A 21,261-nucleotide genomic window follows, 5' to 3' on the forward strand; every position below is an offset into this window, starting at 1 on the left:
TAATCCTGAAAACTCATTGCTCAACTTCCTAATCCTGAATGCTCATTGCTCAACTTCCAGGTCCTATTTTTACTTTCTTCCTTTGTTGCTATGCCTCTCAGGACGTGGTGCCAGTTTTGTGTGGAGATCATCCCTGTTATTTCAGTATGCCCTCTCTTCCTGCCTAGTATTGTTGTAGGCCAACCAAAGTCCACTAAAGTCATATGTTGTTCTGATTTTTTAAAGTAATTTTCTATTTCTCATTCAATGTTTTTATTTAAATTTTGTAATTGACATACATAATTTTAGATTTCATTATAGCATTTTAAAAAACAAAACCAAATTGTTTCTTGTTCATTCTCTGCCTGCCCTCCTTTCTCTCCTGACCCACTAATGCCAATATTCTATAAAGTATACGTTATATGGAGATGTCTATAAGTCACAAATTAAAATCAAATCAAGTCATTGGCTCAGACTCTAATCTCATTAGTGGTATCCTTACTTTAAAAGGGGGTGGGGAGGGCTTGAACACATATTCCCAGGGAGAAGATCATGAGCAGAAGAAGATGGCCAGCCCAGTAGAGAGTTTTAAACAGAACTTCCTCTCACATCCTCTCAAAAGGAGCTGAACCCCCAGAATGCCTTGGAGTCCCAGCCTTCACAACTGTGAGAAACTAAGCCACCTTGTCTGTGGCACTAGCACACCTAAACAATTTCCATATTAAACTATTTTTACCAGGAGAACTTACACGGTAGAGCCCAGATGTGTTTTTTAGAGACATGCTCAAAGATGGGTTTGAGAGTTCTTTTGAATATGCTCTTGAAATACCCTTATAATGGTCACTTGCATCAGGATCGGTCAGAAAATTGTTGAGGTTGACTATATTTCTTGGAGCAACTGCCGCAGAGGGATGAGGAGCTACTAGCCTTGTTACTAGCTAGTAATCAAGGCATCAAGGAGAGTGGGGCAGGAGATAGGGCTCAGGTGCACTTACAGAAAGAAACTCTCTCTCAGGACTTAAGTTTTCAGTTCAAGCCTTTTCTGAATTTAACTCATGGCATTCACATTCACACAGCTACAGATGGTGCTGGTAGTCCCAAAGCCTTAGCATCATAGGAAACTGCCCAACTGCTTACATATGTGAGATCACTGTAGCACAATGAAATCAACATTTTTCTATCAATTGCTCTGAGGAAGAGAAGTTATACTGGATTCAAATTACCAACTACACACAAAAATTTAAAGTGTATGGGGAGGGTGGCAGTCAGAAGAAACCATGAAAGACGCCCATCTGTAAATGATATTTGAGCTCTGGGGCTCCTAGGTCAAGGTTACCAAGATAGTGCAGGCTTGATTTCTACTCCCATAAAACTTGCTGAGGAATGTGAATGCTAGGTAAAATATTTCAACTAATTGATGTCATAATGAAAATATCCTAGAACAGGCTGATAGGTCAAACCAAGTGTCTTGTATACAAAACCAGACTGATGCCAATCTTTGCTACTCTCGTCTCTTTGCCTCTGAGAAGCAGTTCTATTTGAGCCTTCTGTGGGCCAATGTCAATGCCTTCCATGTGTTCAATTAAATAAGGAGAAGGGCTGCCCCATGTCTAAGGTCAAAGTGCAAATCATATGCCCCCTTTCTCTGGGGTATGGCTCCCAAGAGATAATTATCTACACAAGTGTTAAGTATGGACACACAAAGAATCGTGTTCATTTCCTATGATGACAGTAAAGAGATGAGGACAAGTAGATAAAATAGAAAACTAGAGATTATGCAGTAGGCATATTTGGCCTTGTTCTGTCTCAATATTGCTTTAGATGGAGCTGCTCATTGGGAAGTTATGCCCAAGGTCCCCAGACGTCTCATCTGAAAAAGTATCTTAACCATGGAGTACCTTTTCTAAGTCTTTGGCTGCAGGTATGTTGGTTGTAAACCAAGCTATGTTGATATCTCAACACTTGCCCACCCAAGCCTCCTATGTGTAGCCCCTACTCTTCCAGTTTATCTGGCCTCTAGCATGGTATTGATCTCTCTCCCTAAAACATTATTACTTGCCATCTTCATCTACAAATAACTCTAATTTTTCCTTCAATAATCAGAACAGACTTAATTTCTCCCAGGAAGCTCTTGCTACCTTTCCTCTCTGCTCCTCATCAACCCAGTATATATCTCTAACTATGACACATGAATATCTTCATCAGAACCTTCCACACAAATAGAATCACTGATGTGTCACACACCTAAAGAGAGGCTCATGCTTGTCTTACTTCCACTCTCTGCTTGGAAGGATGTAGGTACAATGTGCTTGACAAATAAATGTTCACTAAGGACTATCCATCAAGATGCCTGAAGTGCATTTCTCAATGCACTTCTTCTGAGAGGGAAAAAGTATCAATGCCAATTGTTTAAAGAGATAGAAGGAACTTGTTCTTTTATATGTACCTTTCCCCAGGAAGGTAAACAACTTTCCTACAAAATTCACCAAAATATGACAAAAGAATGGAGTGTCTCTACTTCTCAATACACTTTTGTTCCTTTGAGCCACCCGCTCCTGTATCCAGGAATCCTCTTCATTGGGTCTTTGAAGTTTATTCTATCATTTGCTCAGGTACACTAAGGCTCCCACTGAAAAGAGTGTTGTTTTGCCCTGGAAGAAATAAATTACAAAGTGAGCCTGTCATCACACTAAATCTGAGTACCCATCTCCCTGCTGATGGAGGGAAGAATCCTCTGGTCTGCTGGGCTGCGGCCCCTTAAGATTCTGGTGGTAACTAAAGCATCCCATAAACTTCAGTGTCAGGAAGCGGCCTCTTCAGGTTGATAGCCTTGTCTTTTGATTTATTGTCATCTCTCTTCCCCATGTTTCCAACAAAATTATTGGGCCCTGCTCATAGCTCATCTTACTGTTGTTGGCTATTCTCCCTGGGGAATCGCATCTGACTCACAATTGCAGCACTAAAGTTGTGGCCTAAGGTTTGCTGGCTCTTGCAGCTCTAGGGCTCTTCGGGGGCTTCCTCTGGGAAGATACAAGGGCTGATCAGTCAAGGACAGTTTGAAGGGAGAAGGCCCGATGGCCATTCCAACCTGTAGCCAGCTTAACCAAGGGCCTCGTGAGCTAATAACAAATCAATCCTAAGAGATCTTTTCTAGGGTCCTGAACTAATAACTCGCCAGTTTTATGCATTCCCGCGCTGTGTGCTGTCTCAGCTGGGTGGAAGGAATGAGGCACTTGTGAGGTTATTGAGCACAGCATCTGCACAGGCAAACAGTGGGAAGTGATTTAGCAGCCACACAGGTGTTTTCTTTAATTACGCACTATAGGGAGTGCTTGCTGAGCTCCACACCCCCACTGTTCCCGTGTGCTTTCCTGGTCATCCGTGGCAGGATGTACTGAGTAGCTGGAAAGGGTTTTGGGCTGGCTGAAGCACTTCCTAGTAGACAAGAGATTTGAATTCTTTCAACTGGGCCTACTTAAAAGGCAAGTCCAAGCAGAGGAATACCACTATGCTTAGGCAAAGACAGTGCAGGGATGTCAGAACTGTGTGTCTCAAGAAGAATCAATTCTCACCCCTTGGCTTGGACACAGCTAGGGCAGTTAGCTATCCTAGAAAACCCCAAAGCAATTTGAAGTGACATATATGTGAAGATGGTGCTCAAGAGGATCTGGGTGAGGAGGATGAGTGTGGGTCTCCTGGCCAGTAGACCTTTAGGCCTTTTCTACAAGGCCCTGCTCTCTACTGGTACCCATCTATGGAAAGAATAAGGCTTATTCTACATTTTTGGTGTGTATGAAGAGAGAAGTACATTTGGATCTATAATATTAACTCAGGTCATTCATTCCCAAGGCTAGATCCAGGAGACTCTTATATCTTCCTTCTCAAGCACCCAGCTCCTTCCAACAGGTTGCTTTGGAAATCTGGGTATTCACAGCCTGCTACCTATAACCTGTGTGAAAACAGGATCCATCTTTCAAGAGAGTTCGTTAGCATTCGGGTCCAATCAGTACTATCTCTATCTGAAAGAAGGAGCCTCTAAAGATGTCCCATTGAGTAGGACTTTGAGAGAAAGACTTAAACAAGTCTCCATCATACATTGTGACAATGGTGTGCCATGGATGTATGTTCTTATGGAACTTTATGGTTTCGTACAATCCAAGCATACCCACAGCTCTCTCCATGACGATGCATGTTTGAGAGAATGTGATAGTGAGTGTGTGGTCCTTTGAGTTTTATATTATGTTCTAAATAGTTTTCAATACTAACACTCACCCTCCTGCCATCTGTGAAGAAGATGTTCTTGTCCCTATTTTAGTAATGAATGCATGGGAACTTAAAGGAATTAAGGAAGGTCTCCAAGATCATAATAACAAAAACACCAGAGCAGGATGGGAACATGGGTTTTATTACTCTAAATATAGGATTCTGGGCAAATTACTTCCTTTCAGAGTAACCATTAAATGTAATTCTTCCTCTATGGATGGGAAGAGGAGGTCACTGTGCAGTGTATTGCAGAGCCAACAAATACAAATGCCTTTCTTTGGGGACTTTAGAGAATGGGAAGACTAAAAGTACTAGGTGATTTCAAACTCTTCCAACACACATTACCCCATGTTTCCTTGGCTAATGCAATTCCTATGATACTGTGCACCTGCCCCTGCACTTGGCCTTCCAGTAGATAGTAGGAAAGTTCAATATTGTTCCTAACAGCAAGATTCTTGCTACTCATAAGGGACGAAAAGCAAAGGCACAGGAAGTAAGAACAGGGACAAGAGCCTATTTCTATCATGAGTATTAATTAGGCAGGATCTGATTAAAACAGTCTGCATAATCATGGTAGAACACCAGAGTAATGAGAAGGATTTACAATAAAGCTGAAATCACTCAGAGATCCTAACATAACTGTCTTGGTCAGTCTTCTATTGCTGTGAAGAGACACCAGGACCACAGGAACTCTTATAAAGAACAGCATTTAATAGAGGCTGGCTTACAGTTTAGAGGATTAGTCCATTGTCATGACAGGAAGCACAGTGGCATGCAAGCAGACATGGTTCTGGAGAGGTATCTGAGAATTCTACATCTGGATCCCACTGACAGCAGGAAGAGAGAGAATCACTGGGCCTGGCTTGAGCATTTCAAACCGTAAAACCCAACATCCAGTGACACACTTCCTCCAACAAAACCACATCCACTACAACAAGGCCACATCTTCTAATCCCTGTCAAATAGTAGCACTCTCTAATGACCAAGTATTCAAACATTTGAGGTGACAGGGGGTCATTCTTACCCAAACTACTACAGTAACTGATGGAATATGGTCCTTTTCCCTGTCGTCCATGATTAACAATTAACTGGTAGAAATACAGTATTTTGAATCTTAGACATACTTAATCAGAGACTTTAGATATGGAGACCAGTTTCACCATCTCCAAAGTGTAACGGTAATTCTGCTATATGCTGAAGTTCTGAAAATATGGACAAAGGGTACAACTTCATCACCAGGGGCTGAATCTGTAGCTTGTTTGGAAGCTCTCTTGTTAACTTGGCTATGCAAAAATGTTTGACAACCACAAACGTAGAAGAAGACAAGGAAGACTAGCCTTTAAGGCAGATGTCACAGACCAATATCTAAATAAGATGTTAGGTGGTGGGAGATTTTAATTTTGGATTAAGATCCTATTCTGTAAGAGTATCCAATGTTGTATGTTTTTTCTGCCCTGCCCCAAATATAAGCTCTTCATCTCCTTTATGAGCTCACTGCAAAATCTGAGTTACTTTCTCATTGCTTTGATAAAAATACTTTGTCAAAAGTAACTTAAGGATAAAAGGCTTATGGTTCCAGAAGGAGCATCATAGTGGGGAAGACATAGCAGCAAACAAGATAGAAATGATGGTAGGACCAGGAGGCTGGCTGGTCACATTGTATCCATGTTCTGGAAGCAAAGAACAATTAATTAGGAAACAAAGCCAGACTATAAAGCCTCAAGGCTTGCCGACCAAGACTCACTTATGCCATGGAGCCTCCACCCCACCCCTGCCAGAAGATCCTTCCTGAACAGTACCACCATCAGGAAATTAAGTGCAAATGCTTAAGCCTATGGAGACAATTCATAACCAAACTACAACACAAAGAGAGCATCCAGTGACCATCCATTACCTATGATTTCTGACTCCTTAAGGGTAGGCAACTGTCTATGGAAAACAGGCCTGTGGGACAAAGCCCAGGAGAACAATGGAGGAGGAAAAGAGGGAAAGTTGAGTGAAGCAAGAAGCACCTGAGCTATAAGCAAGCATCTCAAATGCTTGCCTAACAGCAAACCTCTTTTCTCACATCCTAACTCTCCACCACACACACTGCAGTGGCACCAAAGCACGGAAAGCATTTATTAACCAGCATGAAATCCATTTAACGCTTCTCTGGGTGCACTAATTAGCTTTTGTATTTGGGGGCACAGAAAATGCAGAACAGAAAGGCAAAATCCAGGGTTCATTAACATTCTGTGTAATGATTCAGATTTCTCCATGAGGTCCTGAACCCCACCTCCATAGAAAGTCCCAAGTAGTGGAGAAAGTTCCTTTTGAGGGGGGGAAGGAGAGGGATGGAGAGCTTTCAAACACTGGAGTCAAAAATAATAAACACTGCTTAACACACTATCTATCTGTGGGACTTTGCCCTCATCTCCAAAGTTCCCATTTCCATTAATAAACATCTCCAGGAACATTACAATTCTTTTGGAAAATCAAAAGTGCTTGGCAAGGAGATTTTGATTTCCAGCCAGCCCTTATTTGGTCCTGTGTGTAGAGGATCTGTTAAGCTTCATGCAATTAGCTGGCCAAGACGAACGCTGAGCAGGGGGTATTTTTTAGTTCATTGAATCATACCAAATCTCAGTCTATTTACCAAAAGGAATAAGAAATGTGTGTCTGGCTAGGCTCTTAGTAGGGGCCAGAGAGAGCCTTGACATCTCACTGACTCATTGCTATTTCGTCTTGACACTTGGAATTCACCACCAGAAGAGTGGTAGACTGCAACATCTCAGGCTGGGTTTATAGGCTGGGGAAAATGGCTTCATAGGTGTGTCAAGCCAAAGAAGTCACAGAATTAGGCCAGAGCAGCTCTGTGCCTGACCAGACAGCCATTCCCCACTGTGATGATCACAGGACATCTGTATATGGTATAGAGTTGAGGCTATTTCTTAAAAGTATGCACACAGATGATTAAGTCCTGATATATCAGTCATCTAAGAGAATAAGTCAGGCTATCCATACCTGGGTCTGATTATCAATAAATACAAGTGTTATGTTGGTTCTGTGCCCATTATAGTAACATGGCCAAAACAACTGATTAACAGAATTTGACTAAAGTATCAATACACTTTTTTCCAAATAAGCTATCAACAAGCCATTTTAATTCATCTAAATTTTTACACTAAACTAAAAGAATTAAAAGCAAGATCACCAAAGATTGATTGTTATTAGAAATGAAACAGTATTGCATATCCAATGCAGGCTGCCACTGCAGCTCCATAGATTTATTGCAGTGTCAAGGTAGAATATAAAATCCAACAACCCACCCTTGTCTGGAGGAGAGGGGTGACTCTCCTCCATAGAAGTTCAGAAAGCAAATGTATACACAACAGTGAAGCCAACTTTCTTTCTTTCTTTCTTTCTTTTTTTAAATTAAACAGCCAGCAGTTTGGGAAGCAGTAGGGTTGTGAAAAACAAGCTTTGGTCCAAGTTTAATGGCCTAGGAAATTATGCATTTCTATCAGGCTTGTTAAGGAAGATCCAGGCTGAGAGAGAACCCACTCATTTCCCTCAGATAACATGCCTTCTCCTCAGTAAATGATGCTTCCCAAAGACAGGAGGTCTCTAATATTTATCATCATCATAGCTAATATGAACATTTACTATTGAGTCCTCCTGTGTGTGGTAGTTAATTCTATGGCAAATATTGAGCCATTACTGCTAGGGAAATGCATGCTTAGGTCCTTGGAATCCTCTGATCACAGTATTTTTTATTAGACGATTAAGATATCAAGGAAAGATGACTCAGTTCAGAAAGAGCTTGCTCCTCAGACATAAAGACCTGAGTTTTAATTCCAAATATGAAAGTCTGATATAGCATCGTGTATTTGAAACTCCAACGTGGGGGAAGGAGGGCTCGAGGAGAGACAGGGAGATCCCGAGTTTATTGGATAGCCAGTCTGGCCAAATAGTTGAGCTCCAGGTTCAATGAGAGATCCAGTTTCAAAAACAACATGGAGAGTATTGAGGCATAAACCTGTTGTCAACCTCTGACCTCTACGTGCATAACCACAGGCATGCACATGTGCATACACCACACTCATGCATGCCCCCTACACACACAAAAGTTATGACCTTGATTTTTATGTGAAACTTACTTTATATACTATCTTGATTTACTAATCAAGCTTACAGTCAGCAGCATAGTCACTCCTATATGATCAATAGTCAATCAAATTGTGTGTTGCTTCACAAGGACACAACCTGCCATCATCAGCTTGGGGTTAGTATGTTGCATATTGATACAGCTGGGCAATATTAAAGGGCAAAATGATCAACCCAAATCACTGTGAAAACCACAGCAGGTATGTATACCAGTGGGAAGGACTCTGGTTGACAGTCTGAGAGCCAAGACAAGGAGCAGATTATTATGTTGTTCAGCCTCGGCTGGGAACAAGAACATTGAACAACTCAAGTGCTTTAAACAAGTCTGTGAATGATGTAAAATGTGTTCCAGGAGCACTGACTATGGGGTAGCAAATGTTAGTGTGAAGTCACAAACCAACATCTAGGAATAATAGGGCTTATCACATGTGAGCTGAACTAAAGCTGACACAGATAAGAGAAAGGAAAGGCATTGAGCTTGAAAATATTTAAAACCACAAACTGTCTCTTCAGATGGGAAATAGGTCCCAGAATCATATTGGTTTGCAATAAAGACAGCATGAAAGGGTACTCAGGCCAGAGCCTTGATGATTCTTTTTCGTTGTTGTTGATATTTTCTTTATTTACATTTCAAATATTATTCCCTTCCCCTCTAGAAACCCCCTATTCTATTCCCCCTTCTAATGTTTCTATGAGGGTGCTCTCCCATCCACCTGCCACTCCTTCCCACCTTTCCACCCTGGCATTCCACTACACTGGGGCATCAAGCCTTCACAGGACCAAGGGCTTCTCCTCCCATTGATGCCAGACAAGGCCATCTTCTGCTACATATGGAGCCACAGGTAGCTCCATGTATACTCTTTGGTTGGTGGTTTAGTCCCTGGGAGCTCTGGGGTATCTGGTTGGTTGATATTGTTGTTCTTCCTATAGAATTGCAAAATCCTTCATCTACTCGGTCCTCTCTTTAATTCTTCTATTGGGGAGCCTGTTCTCAGTCTAGTGGTTGGCTGCGAGATTCCTAGTGGCCACAAATGTCACTCTGACTGTCTCCAGACCAAGGAAGTACAAGAAAATAGTCAAGTCAGAGGTAAGGTGACAGTTCAAGCAACAGTGAGAAAGCTATTCAATGGCTATCTCTTCATCTTGGCCATTATCTTCCTCTATAAACTGAAGACACAAATGAAAGCAACAAACATCAGCCAAGTTCTGTTTACAGGCTGAAAATTTCAAGACCATAATAAACAGGAGTGGTAAAAGGAAGTAGAAGGACAATAATGAATGAATGAATGAATGAATGAATGAATGAATAAATAAATAAATAAATAAATAAGAATTTTTTTTGAGAACCAGGAAAAATAAAAGATCTCTGGACCACAGGTGGGTGGCCAAAACAAGCTGGACTTTTCTGAACACAGGGTTGGATTCTGATTTGTTGGACCTTAACTCCATATCTCAGCTTCTCCTCAGATCTACCATCCTTTCACTATAAGTGCAACTTTCACAAAAGCCCTCTCCTTGACTTCTGTGTCCATAGAGGAAACAAACACTTCCTTTAAGTTGCTGCCCAATGTAAAGCAGTACCTCAACTCAGAGAAAGATGTTCCTCTGAAAGCTCTCAAGATGTGTTGTTTAGCAAGGACCTGTGCAATGCATGTTTCCTGGGCATACTGCCATGCATGGTCCTCTGCTGTTATTTTCTGGTGGCTTGGCAAGCTTCAGTTCAGGAGTTTAACTTCCTAGTATGTTCTGTTTCCTGTGAGAACTTAGTAGATGGTAGATGTTAGCATGTTCTTTGACATCTATGGTAAAACTTTAGAGTAACACAATGTTCTGGGCAGGCTTCCTTGCTATAACTAATGAATTAAAGGCAAATAGTGGGAAGATGACCTCCACCCATACATCTCAGTGTGGTTGTTGAATCCAGCTACTGCCCCTTACTTTAGGTGGAATCAAGAACAAAGTAGAAGCTAGATGACAGGGGGTGGTCTCCAGCTCTCCAGTCCCTCAACTCAGGTTCCATACACTACCATTCACATAGTTAAATTCAGGGCATAGGTCAGTGGTAGAGCACTGGCACAGTGGTTGTGAGCCTATACGGTTGTTATCCATGACCCAAACCAAACCATCCAACCAACTAACTAAAAACCAAGAACAACAACAACCCACAAAAACAAACAAAAACACAGTTTTCACAACTGGACTCCCTGGGTCCACATTCAATAAAGTGGCTCCCCATACACCCAAATAACAGAGCACATCTGTTTGGAGCTTTCTTTTCAGTCTGATTCTTCCACATAATAGGTAGGAAGGTCTGAGATACGTACTTGCTCTTCTTTGTGACACACTCAGGGAAGACAGATAGTAGCTCTTATGCTCTCATCTACTGCTACCTGGTGTGTGAAGATCAGATGTACAACAAATGTTTATTTTCGGTTTGGAGCATAGATTTGTTTGGAGGGTGGAGGATAGAGTAGATAGGTGAATGGGCCTTCTTAAAGTAGGCTTGCTCTGAGTCAGCAGATTCTATCCTGTTAGCTAAACTATTTAAGGGAAAAGAAGCCATAGGAACCCATCAAGGTTTGTGTTCAGATACATTCCTAAAGTTCCTGAACAGCATTAAAGTTTGGTTCTGCTCTACATTAACCCCTAAGTAGACTCCTCCTTGAAGACTCAGCAGGAAAGGTAACTAGCAAAATGTAGGATTCGTGTAGGAGGAACTTGGAGACAAATAGCACTTGAAAACTAGAATTCTGCCTCAATCTATTACCTATAATATACCTTGTTTCCACAATCCCCAAGGAACTTGGGCATTGGGTGAAAAGTTGGAATACTATCCTTCAACACCACCTTTCACTCTATTTTGGCAGTGCTGGAGCAGTGAGGAGGTTCTTTGAAAGGCAGGAAATGATTTTCGATTCCAGGAGACATTTCTTCTATAAACAAAATCTCTCCCCCTCCACTCCAGACTTCATCTCAAACTGACTCCAGTGGTAGGCAGGACAACATGAACTTTAATGGCCCTCTCTAATTTGGCATACCAGGGTGGGTGAGGAAATCACACTCTAAATTAACCCTCCCAGATTCTCTGTGGTTACTCTTCCAACATTCAAGGAATAAAAAGACAGGAGACAGGCAACTGGGCTGTCTCCTACCCTGGATTGTCCATCAAGGAGAAACATGGAAACCCCACCCACATTTGTCCTTTTCCCAGCAAACCCAACCTTCTTCCTGTTTCTGTGAAACATCCCAAGTACTTAGTCAGCAAAGCTAGAAGATTACGAATAGTCGCAGCAGTTTCCAGAAAAGTCGACCCTGTCATTGGACATAACAGGGAAACCCACACAGCTGGCTCAGAAAAAGGAAATGGAAACTACAGAGGAAAGAAGGCCAAAGCCAAGAAGAAGGAGCAGCTTGACTCAAGTTGAGTGAATGCAGACCAAAATCACCTACAGTTTACATTTTCAGTCCTGTGTGTTTAAAGGAAAACTATGCCTTTAAAAAGCAATTGCTCATTATTTCTGTGTTTTCTGTTTGTTTGTTTGTTTTAGGATAGGCAAGTTGTGGCAAAGACTAGTACAGTTGCAATCTTATTTATATTGCTGCTTTGATAATAGAGGATGGATGGATGGATGGATGGATGGATGAATGAATGGATAGATGGTTTATCTTAGTTCAATTTTGGCCTTCTACATACCAGTGAAGATAGAGTTCTTTTTAAAAAGTTATTTTTTACTTTTATTTTATTCATGACAGTATTTGCATGCATGTATACCTGAGTACCATGTGTGTGTGTGGTTCCCATGGAAGCCAAAGAGGTCATCAGATCCTCTGGTATTGAAGTTATGGATGATTGTGATGCGGTTATCTTAATTGCTAAGCAATGTCTCCAACTCTAAGATTAGAGTTCTTATTACAATATTTCAAACTTTTTAAAAACTATTTTTGTGTTCCATATCATGGATTATTTACCCTAAAAAACTGTTTAATTTACAACACATTGAAGAATTTAAAATGCTGTGCTTCTAGATGAAGCCTCATGTTAAATCCTAGTGGTAGTCAGGGGTGTGAAGATGTAGCTCTCAGTTGAAAGTGGCTACTATATGTCTACTTAAATTTCTGTGGTTTTCTGAACTTTCATTATAGTTATTTTGGCAATGAATTCTAAGAATTTAAACTCATTTTTTGAGTTAAGTGTATATGTATGTCTACTTGTTCTAGTGTGTATATACAGATGTATGTGTGTGTGTGTGTGTGTGTGTGTGTGTGTGTTAGTGTGTAACAGAGGTCAATGTCAGCTGTCTTGATCCCCTTCCGCCTTACTATTTGAAACAGAGTCTCTCACTGAAGCTAGAACTCAACGATTTGGCTAGGCTGGTTAGCCACTGAGCTCTAAGGATCTACCTGTTAACCTCTTCAGTTCTGGGTTACAACCATGCATGTTTATGCTCTGCTACTTATGTACATACTGTGGACCTGAACTCAGGTCTTCAATCTTATATAACAAGTGCTTTAATGACTAACCCAGGTCATCAGCCCCTACATGTAAATAATATAAAAATAAATAAAAAATAATAAATGTGGTATATACACACTTACACATAGATCGTGCTACCTTCTTTTTATAAAACACTAGGATTTTGTACTTGACTCAAACAACTCTCAAATGAAGAGTTGTGAACACTGGGACCCTCAAACACTCAGTTAGGTTCTGATTTAAGGAAGGAATTTATGGAATCTGTATACCAAGCTGCTGAGCTACAGTGAAAGTCTGTGCTATCACCTACTTAAAACATAAATTTTTTAGTGTGTACAGGAAAGAAAAAAAATTATAAGTGCTACAACTTATGTTATAAACCCACTACGGAGCATGCTGTTGTGGTTACTGGTTCGTTCAGCCTGCATGATTTATTCATAAACAATGTAAGACTAGATAATCCCTAATGTGCCAAACAAATGTACTCTGATTGTGTTCAGATCATTCCTCCAAACAGATGCTTATCATAGCCACCTCAAAGTAAAACAGATGTTCCACTCTTAGAAATCTTGGATTATACTTTAAGAGAAGTCCATGTACATTGTAGAACACAGAGTAGAGATAGAGGGCTCTGTTTGAATCTACACACACTTTAGTGACTTGTGAGCAACTCAATAATTCTTGTCAGCATGGCTAAACTGGCATCTGCATTGTAGAGCACAAGACAGCCTATAGACAATAGACAATAGTAGACTCAGCCTAAGTAAAACAAAATTTGCATCTTAGTCATAGTTCTTGAAGAGCATTCTAGGTCTTTGACTGGATTGAAATCCTGGTCATAGTTGATAGTGACAAAGTAACAGTTCAGAAATAGTTCCAGAGATGATTCCAGAGACCTCTGTGAATGGATGGAGTGTCAGTGATCTTTCATCTACTAAACATATTCGAATTAAAGCCATTCAGAGGTCAGGAACCATATAAGACATAGTAAAGTCAAATATGCAGAAATGTATGGCCAGACATGCTTACTGCCTAGTAGAGAAGTTTCAAGACATAATGAAAATATGTCACAGAAGAGGACTTGAGACTCCTAGGAGAGAACCCTGCTACAGTGTCTACAATGTTGGAGTTATTTGTTAAATGTGTGCTTATCTAATTAATTAATCAATTAGGTATATGACCTTTCAGTGTCCATAAATCAAAGTATGTAATTTACCTTTTGCAACACTCTTTCCATAAAACTTTCACATAAAATTTGGAAAAATCCAAAGTCTATATCCAACTTTAATTGCTTTTCTATCTTGGGCTGACCCTACTTTCTGCTGGCTCATTCTATTTTCTCATAGGCCTGCTGCTGCTATGGCTTCCAGCACCCCTTCCCAGAACCCCTTCCTCTTATACTCTCTGTTCTGGTTTTTGTCTGATGGGTTATTTCCTTGCTATTCTTTTGTCATACTAACTTTGGCATCACCTTTGGGAAAGTCCCAAATTTTTATTATCGACTGTCAAACATTTGGGGTCAACAAGAGTTGGTAAGTGCAGCTCTTCTATTTAAATGAGGGGTTTGGTGTCCACAGAGAGCCTTCCCAGGTGCCCTATGCAGTCAGAGGATCTGGCCTAGAACAGGAGGCTTCAACACTATGCTCACTTTTATTTATGTACAGACCAAATATAATTAGTAGGCATGTGTCACATTAGCTGATCTGATTGTAAGGCACCACCCACTTCATGGTCAGTCTGATGCTAAATGATCATCTATAAGAATTGCAGGGTTAGGATCCCATTATCTACCTCAATCTCCTTAGCTTCCCTTTGTGAAAATAAATTAATCTATATTCTACTGCCTCAATTAAACAATCAAAAACAGAAGAAGGTGTTAGAGACAGGTTATTTCTCTGATGTAAAATTATAAAGGGGTAAAGAGGAGCCCTAGAAAAGCAGCTACTGGAGAAGATGATCCTTATGAACAATGATCACAAGAAAACCAAAGGTCGCTTGAATTCCTTTCTTGTTCAATATGCCCAAGTGTTAGTAAAAGCATTCTCAAAACTCATTTTCAAGAATCACAGAGGAATGCTTCACAATCGTGACCCTAATTTGATTCATATCTCTCCAAATTCCAAGACTCTTGCCACTTAAGAGTGGGCCAGAGCAAGCATGTTTACACAGTGCCAGAGTTAGAATTCCTCAAAGACCTGAGATGAACAGAGAGAAATCACAGATATGTCTGGCCACCTTGATGTCTACAGAACCATGGCATCCATGAAAGAAGTTCTTGAGTAAAATAAGGACCTGAACTCAGGTAAGCTAGAAGAAAGTTTCAGAATCATCTTAGTTGTCCTCACAACATAAGAAAATACTAACTGCACAACTGGACTGGAATGATGAAGGAGAAGCTGCTCTGAGATGAAGGCAAAGGTGATAGAGAAGATGCTTATGTTACGGTGGTACTTATAGAAAGAAACCTCATGGGTATGCTGAAAATGAGCACCAAATTATAGAAAATGGAACCAGAAGCAACACTGACACATATACATGCACACACACACATGCACATATACACATGAGAGATAAGAGATAAGAGATAAGAGATGAGAGAGAGAGAGGGAAAGAGAGAGAGAGAGAGAGAGAGAGAGAGAGAGAGAGAGAGAGAGAGAGGGAGAGAGAGAGAGAGGAGAGTACACAAATTAAGAGTATTTTTCAATATTTAAGTGAGAAAGAGAAATAAAAATAGACATGAAAGATAATTTAAACTAAATTGGAGAAAAATATTACCATGACAGAAATTGGGACAACATAAAAGTTAACATCAGTGATTTAATAAAACAGCAATATCAGTAGAAGGATACAATACCTCTTAAGTCTTATATACTAATTGGGAATAAAGTCAAGGAACTTCAGGAGAAAAAAATGTTATTTTTTTTTCTCCTTTCTGTTTCTCTGTCTTTCTCTGTCAGTCTGTCTCTGTCTGTCTCCTCTAGCCCCCTTTTCTTTTCTTTCTCTTTTGAAAGAGGGTCTCTCTCTATTTCTCTGTCCTAAAACTTGCTATACAGATCTAGCTGGGTTTGACCTTAAAAAGATCCATTCACCTGTCTCTGTCTACTGAGTGCTGGGATTACAGGTGCGAGCCACCATGCCTGTATAAAATAAAACATTAAATAAAACACCAGTGAAATTTCATTCTGTTTTAAATCTTGATGGTAAACTTAAAACCTTGGAAGAAGCTTCTCAAGTACACAAAAATATGGCTGTATATGCCTGTTCAGAAGACAGTAACATAATCTGTAAAGATTAGTGATTGGAGACATGAACTCAGGAGATGTATAACCAGGTTATTCATGTAAAAATGTAATTAAGAAGATATTATGCCAAGTTTAAGACCATGAGGGATTAACCATCCTTCTTCCTGTCCTAAAATAGCACAGGAAATAATCAACTGATGGAAAAAAATGAATACAGAAACCCATGTTAAAACAGAAAGAAAATGGATAAGAACTTTGACAACAGTTAACTCTTTAGACTACATGAGTAGATTTTGCAAAATGGTCAGAAAGTAGAATTTAAAGGTTACAAATATGTTTATGCTAATAAGAATTTTACCACACAAAGTTGATGGGCGGACAGGAAAGTGGAACTAACAACCAAAATGTATACAGTTTTGATTAGATGAGAAACAGTCTAATGCATAGAATAGGATAGTTAACAATGCACTGTATATGTCAAGATTGCTGACTGAATTTTAAATGCTTTCACCACAAACTATGAAAAATAGTCGAGCAGATAGCTTTGTTAGCTAGCTCTATTTCAACATTCTGCATGGTAAATATCATATCAAAGCATCAAATTGTATAGTGCATACAGACAATACTCCTTGCCAATTACAAGTAAAATTTTAAAATATTTAATTTAATACCATAATTCGAGAGAGAAGGAATCAAAAGTAGTAAATACCAAGTAGAAGAAAGTAGTGGGAAGCTGACTGAATTTGAATTTCTCATAGTAGAGTTTGATCAAATTTGGATTCTAGTGTGCATTTTTTAAAGACAATGATAATTATTAGTAGAATTAATGACAGACTTTAAATCTTACAAATTCCTACAAAAGATCAAATGGATCAAACCAGGAATATAAGGAAAGGGGAAAGAAGCATCACCCACAGTGGTAACATTACTTCCAAGAATATAATCTAGCACTTGATATAAATGTGTGAATTTTTCTAATAGTTTATGTTACAAAATCTAACGGTTACCCTAAATTACTTTAAAGACATTAAAAAGTAATTTAACAATGGAAATAATAGTACTTAAGAATATATTTTCAAAAGCAACAATGGCAAACAGGGCTGGAAAGACAGTTCAGTGGTTAAAAATATACACTGCTGATGCAGAGGACAAGTTTAGTTCCCAGCAGCCAAGTCAGGCTGTTCACATGGTCCTATAACTCCAGTTCTAGGGGATCTAATACTCTCTTTTCACCTCTGTGGCATGTGTATTCATATGCACATACCTGCACCATATATATATATATATGTATGTATGTATATATATAATAACATATATAATGAAAATCCAGAAGCTCTAACTAGGGTAGGCATTTTTTAAAAATAATGATCACTGAGACAAACAATTAGGAAACAATAAACTAGGTAAAGATATTTGTGACAGAAAAAAGGAATCCTGTGCATTGAAGAGAGTATGGGTGCACTAGATATTTTTACAGCAACTTGACATAGGAATCTCAATTAAGAAAATGTTTCCACAAGATCTGGTTGTAGGCAAGCTTGTAGGGCAATTTCCTAAGTGTTGATTGATGGGGGATGGCCCAGTCCATGGTGGGTAATGACACTGCTGAGTTGGTGGTCCTGGGTTCTATAAGAAAGCAAGTTGAGCAAGCTATGAGGAGCAACCAAGGAAACAGTATCCCTTCATAGCCTATATCAGTTCCTGCCTCAAGGTTCCTGCCTTGTTTGAGTTCCTGTCCTGACAACCTTCAATGATGAGCATTGATGTGCAAAGTATAAGACAAATAAATACTTTCCACTCCAACTTGTTTTTTTGTCATGGTGTTTCATCACAGCAATAGAAACCCTAAGACTCCAGGCAAATAACTTTGATCACATATGATGTAATCCTATATAAAGCAGAAACTACAAGAATGAGTTGAGAAACATCTACTTTCAGCCATTGAAAGAATAAACAAAAATAATGAAACTTTTGAATCTCATGTAAGTGAGTATCCATGGTCTTGTGTCCTGTACGAAGAAAATGTTCAAAGGCATTTAAAGATCTGTTAGTTCATTTTGATGCACATTTGAAAAAATATATTTAGAGAAAAAACATAACAGCATTCTCTAAGTTAAAGAATACTAGAAAACAAACATTCAATCAAAAAATTAAAGTAAATCTGTATATTTTCTAAAGAATCATTGGATCAAAGAGGACTTGAGAATCAGTGGTCGCTTATGTTGAAAATAAGAGTATTCACATCAAAGCTTATAGATACAAACAGCAGAAATAATTACAGAAGCAATAATGGCAGAGCACACAAGGCTCTGAACACATGAGAGACAGTTAAAACTGATTAATTAAGCAATCGAGCTTAAGAGTCATAAATGCAAAAAAAAATGCTCAGAAATATAGAAGTAAGATTTATGACAAAGAGAAAATCTGAAATCTGGTTCCTCTGAGAAACTGAGAAATGAAAGAAACCTAGAGTTTTCTAGAGAAAAAAATGTATTTATTAGATATTAAGAATTAACAAGAGCAGTTACAGAAATTTTTCAAAGCACAAATAACATTTCATCCAACGAGTTAGAAAAATAATAGTTCTGGCTGGAGAAGGGTGCTGCCACTAGAACATAAGTTAGAAATTCCATATTTGGATAGTAATATTTAACTAAGTATCAAGTGCCTTAAAATATTCATACTCTCTTGCTTCCTAATTATATGTTAATTTATGCTGAGAGATATTTTAAAATTTGGATGATTTATGTTTTTATAGTGCCTCCATATGGTGGGGCATTAAGGAGCTGTTAAAAAAAATTGCTTCTGAAGATTATTTAATGGTGTGGTAAATCCACCCTATAATGTCTGGTTTAAAATAGAAGGCTATAAAACTAAATACATAGCATGAACCCTATTCAGTCAATTGTACATTGACAAGATATCAGCACTCTGAGATGTTAGCTGTAATTACTTCTTGTACTTACTTTTCTTTATTAAATACTTTCTGTTTAATGCTTTTTAATAGTTTCCAGGTCTATGAAAGTATTCTTTTTATGCATGTATCTGTTGTAGTTTTTTTCATTTTTTTAAAAATTAAAATATAATCACAGCTTTCCCCTTCTGTGTTCCACCTCCAAACCCTCCAACATACCCCTCCCTGCTCTCTTTCAAATTCACAGCCCCCCTTTTTTATTTACTGATGCTATACACACACAAACACACACACAAACAAACACCCACACACCCACACACACACCACTAAATATATAAATACAACACCCTCAGACTGTATAGTTTTACTTGAATGTATGTGTTTTCAGGAATGACTGTTTGGTACTGGAAACTTGGAGAAGACTATTTCTTCTCCCATCCCAGCATTCCTTGGTGCCTGCAATTCATTGTTTAGGGTTGAGGCCTCCTCAGCTTTTCCTACCCACATTAGCATGTCTATTGTTTTTTCCCAGCCCTTATGTAGGTAGCCATGTTGATGAGGCTTTATGGATGTAGTTTCTGACATTCTACAGCAAACTCCCTGAACCTCTCTGCTCTTTCAGCCCCCTCCTCCACAAAGATCATGGAGCCTCTCCTGATACAGCTGTGGTGTATTTATATCAGTTTCACAACTCTGCATTTTGATTGGTTGTGGTTTTCTGTAATGGTCTCCGTCTGTTGCAAAGTAAAGTTTCATTGATAAGGAGTAAGGGCTACCCTAACTGTGGTTAGAAAGACAAAAGTGTAAAGTGTTTGCATATCATGGAAGCAGATGCAGTAATGCCTCAAGTACAAGACCAGCCTGTAACACTCTTGAGTAAGGGAAAGTTGTGGAAGGGGGTTCGGGGGAGGAGAGGCAAACAAAACACTCAATAGATTTTCACAGTTAAAGAGAAACTTGGTGAACTAGAAGTTAATAAAAAGGAAGTAATTCTGAGTTTATTTAAAAAGAGAATGAGAGAGAGGCAAATTGCAGGCACTGGAGGCTCTGCTTGATGTTCAGCTAGATTTCTAGGAATAGGCCAAGCATACCCGGGAGCTATTTAAAGACAAAGCATGGGGTAATCTTTGGAATTACTTGTTTAAACTTGACTGATCAAATCCCCCTTGTGGGAAACACATACAAATGATTGAAAGGAGGAGGTAAGGTGGGAAGATTCTATAATATATTTAGCAATCTGGACAGAAACATCTGCAGTATTCTTGGTCTACATTAAGAACTTTCTTGTTCAACTGATACTCATTAAGTCTACACTGCTCTAAATTCTCATGTATGATGTTGAATGAGGGCCTCAGAATCAGGACTGAACAGTTGCTTGGTAGTAGTGTGCTTAGATACCATATCCAAGGCCCTAGGTTCAATTATCAGAGCCACTGAGAAGAAAACAACAGTCAGAGGTTCCATTTTTGCAGTTTCTCTACTAATAAAGATAGAAAGTGTTATAACAGGAATAATGGAATAAGATAAAGAGGAATAATGAAGGAGCAGAAGGTGTTTTGTGAAATATGCAACCAAGAGAAGCCGTTCTGATCACAGGATCCCTGTCAGAGGGACCTGAATGTAGGGTAGAGTCAGGACATGCAGCTGTCAGGAGATGAACTGGAGAGAGCAAAGGCCCTGAGGCAGCATCATGAGGCTCTAAAATAAGGAAGGAATGAGTGTGGTAAGTTAGGCTCAAAAGGCAGCACATTCTGATCTTCATAGAATGCCCTCTTAGTTCCTATTAGGCAGTTGCTTTTTGTTCTCTTAGGAACATTTTCTCTTTCTATTATTGGCATCTGCTTTTATGGCATATGCCTCAGACATCATGCAGTTGGTGTGGATGAACCACAAAAATTATGGAAATAATCTACAAACTTTCTATATATCAACAGGTATAAGATTCAAAAGCAGTATTGACCAATTTTATAAAGTTGTCAAAAGACATTGACATGAGTGAGGTACTGTAGGCCATGGAAATTTAACTATGGGAAGGGTAAGTAGTCTCTGTGAGTTTTAAGCAGAGTGAAATGATTTTAGTTCTACATTTGAAGGTTCATACTGGTGAGTTAGTAGGTGTGTCCCTCGATGGCAGTGTAACAGAAGCCTCCATCACAGTCAAGCAGTAGCTGTGACATTCACTGTGGAAACGGTTCCATAAGTCAGGTCGATCCAACTAGATATACCAACAAATTGAACAT

General features: G+C 39.3%; 1 protein-coding gene across 3 annotated transcripts in view; it reads right to left on the bottom strand.

Annotated features, from left to right (window-relative positions):
- Lrmda (leucine rich melanocyte differentiation associated) overlaps positions 1 to 21,261 on the bottom strand; it is a 1,059,015-nt gene that overhangs the window by 81,260 nt on the left and 956,494 nt on the right. Inside the window, exon 7 of one of the 3 annotated variants that reach the window (XM_063274632.1) lies at positions 251 to 21,261. The exons of the other annotated variants lie outside the window; for them this stretch is intronic. Coding sequence (XP_063130702.1) covers positions 21,179 to 21,261 — 83 coding nt within the window. The 3' untranslated portion in view covers positions 251 to 21,178. Of the gene's footprint in view, positions 1 to 250 lie in introns of those variants that run through there. 3 annotated transcript variants of the gene reach the window in all.

This window comes from Rattus norvegicus, chromosome 15, assembly GCF_036323735.1.
Source record: "Rattus norvegicus strain BN/NHsdMcwi chromosome 15, GRCr8, whole genome shotgun sequence".
Lineage (NCBI taxonomy): Eukaryota > Metazoa > Chordata > Mammalia > Rodentia > Muridae > Rattus > Rattus norvegicus.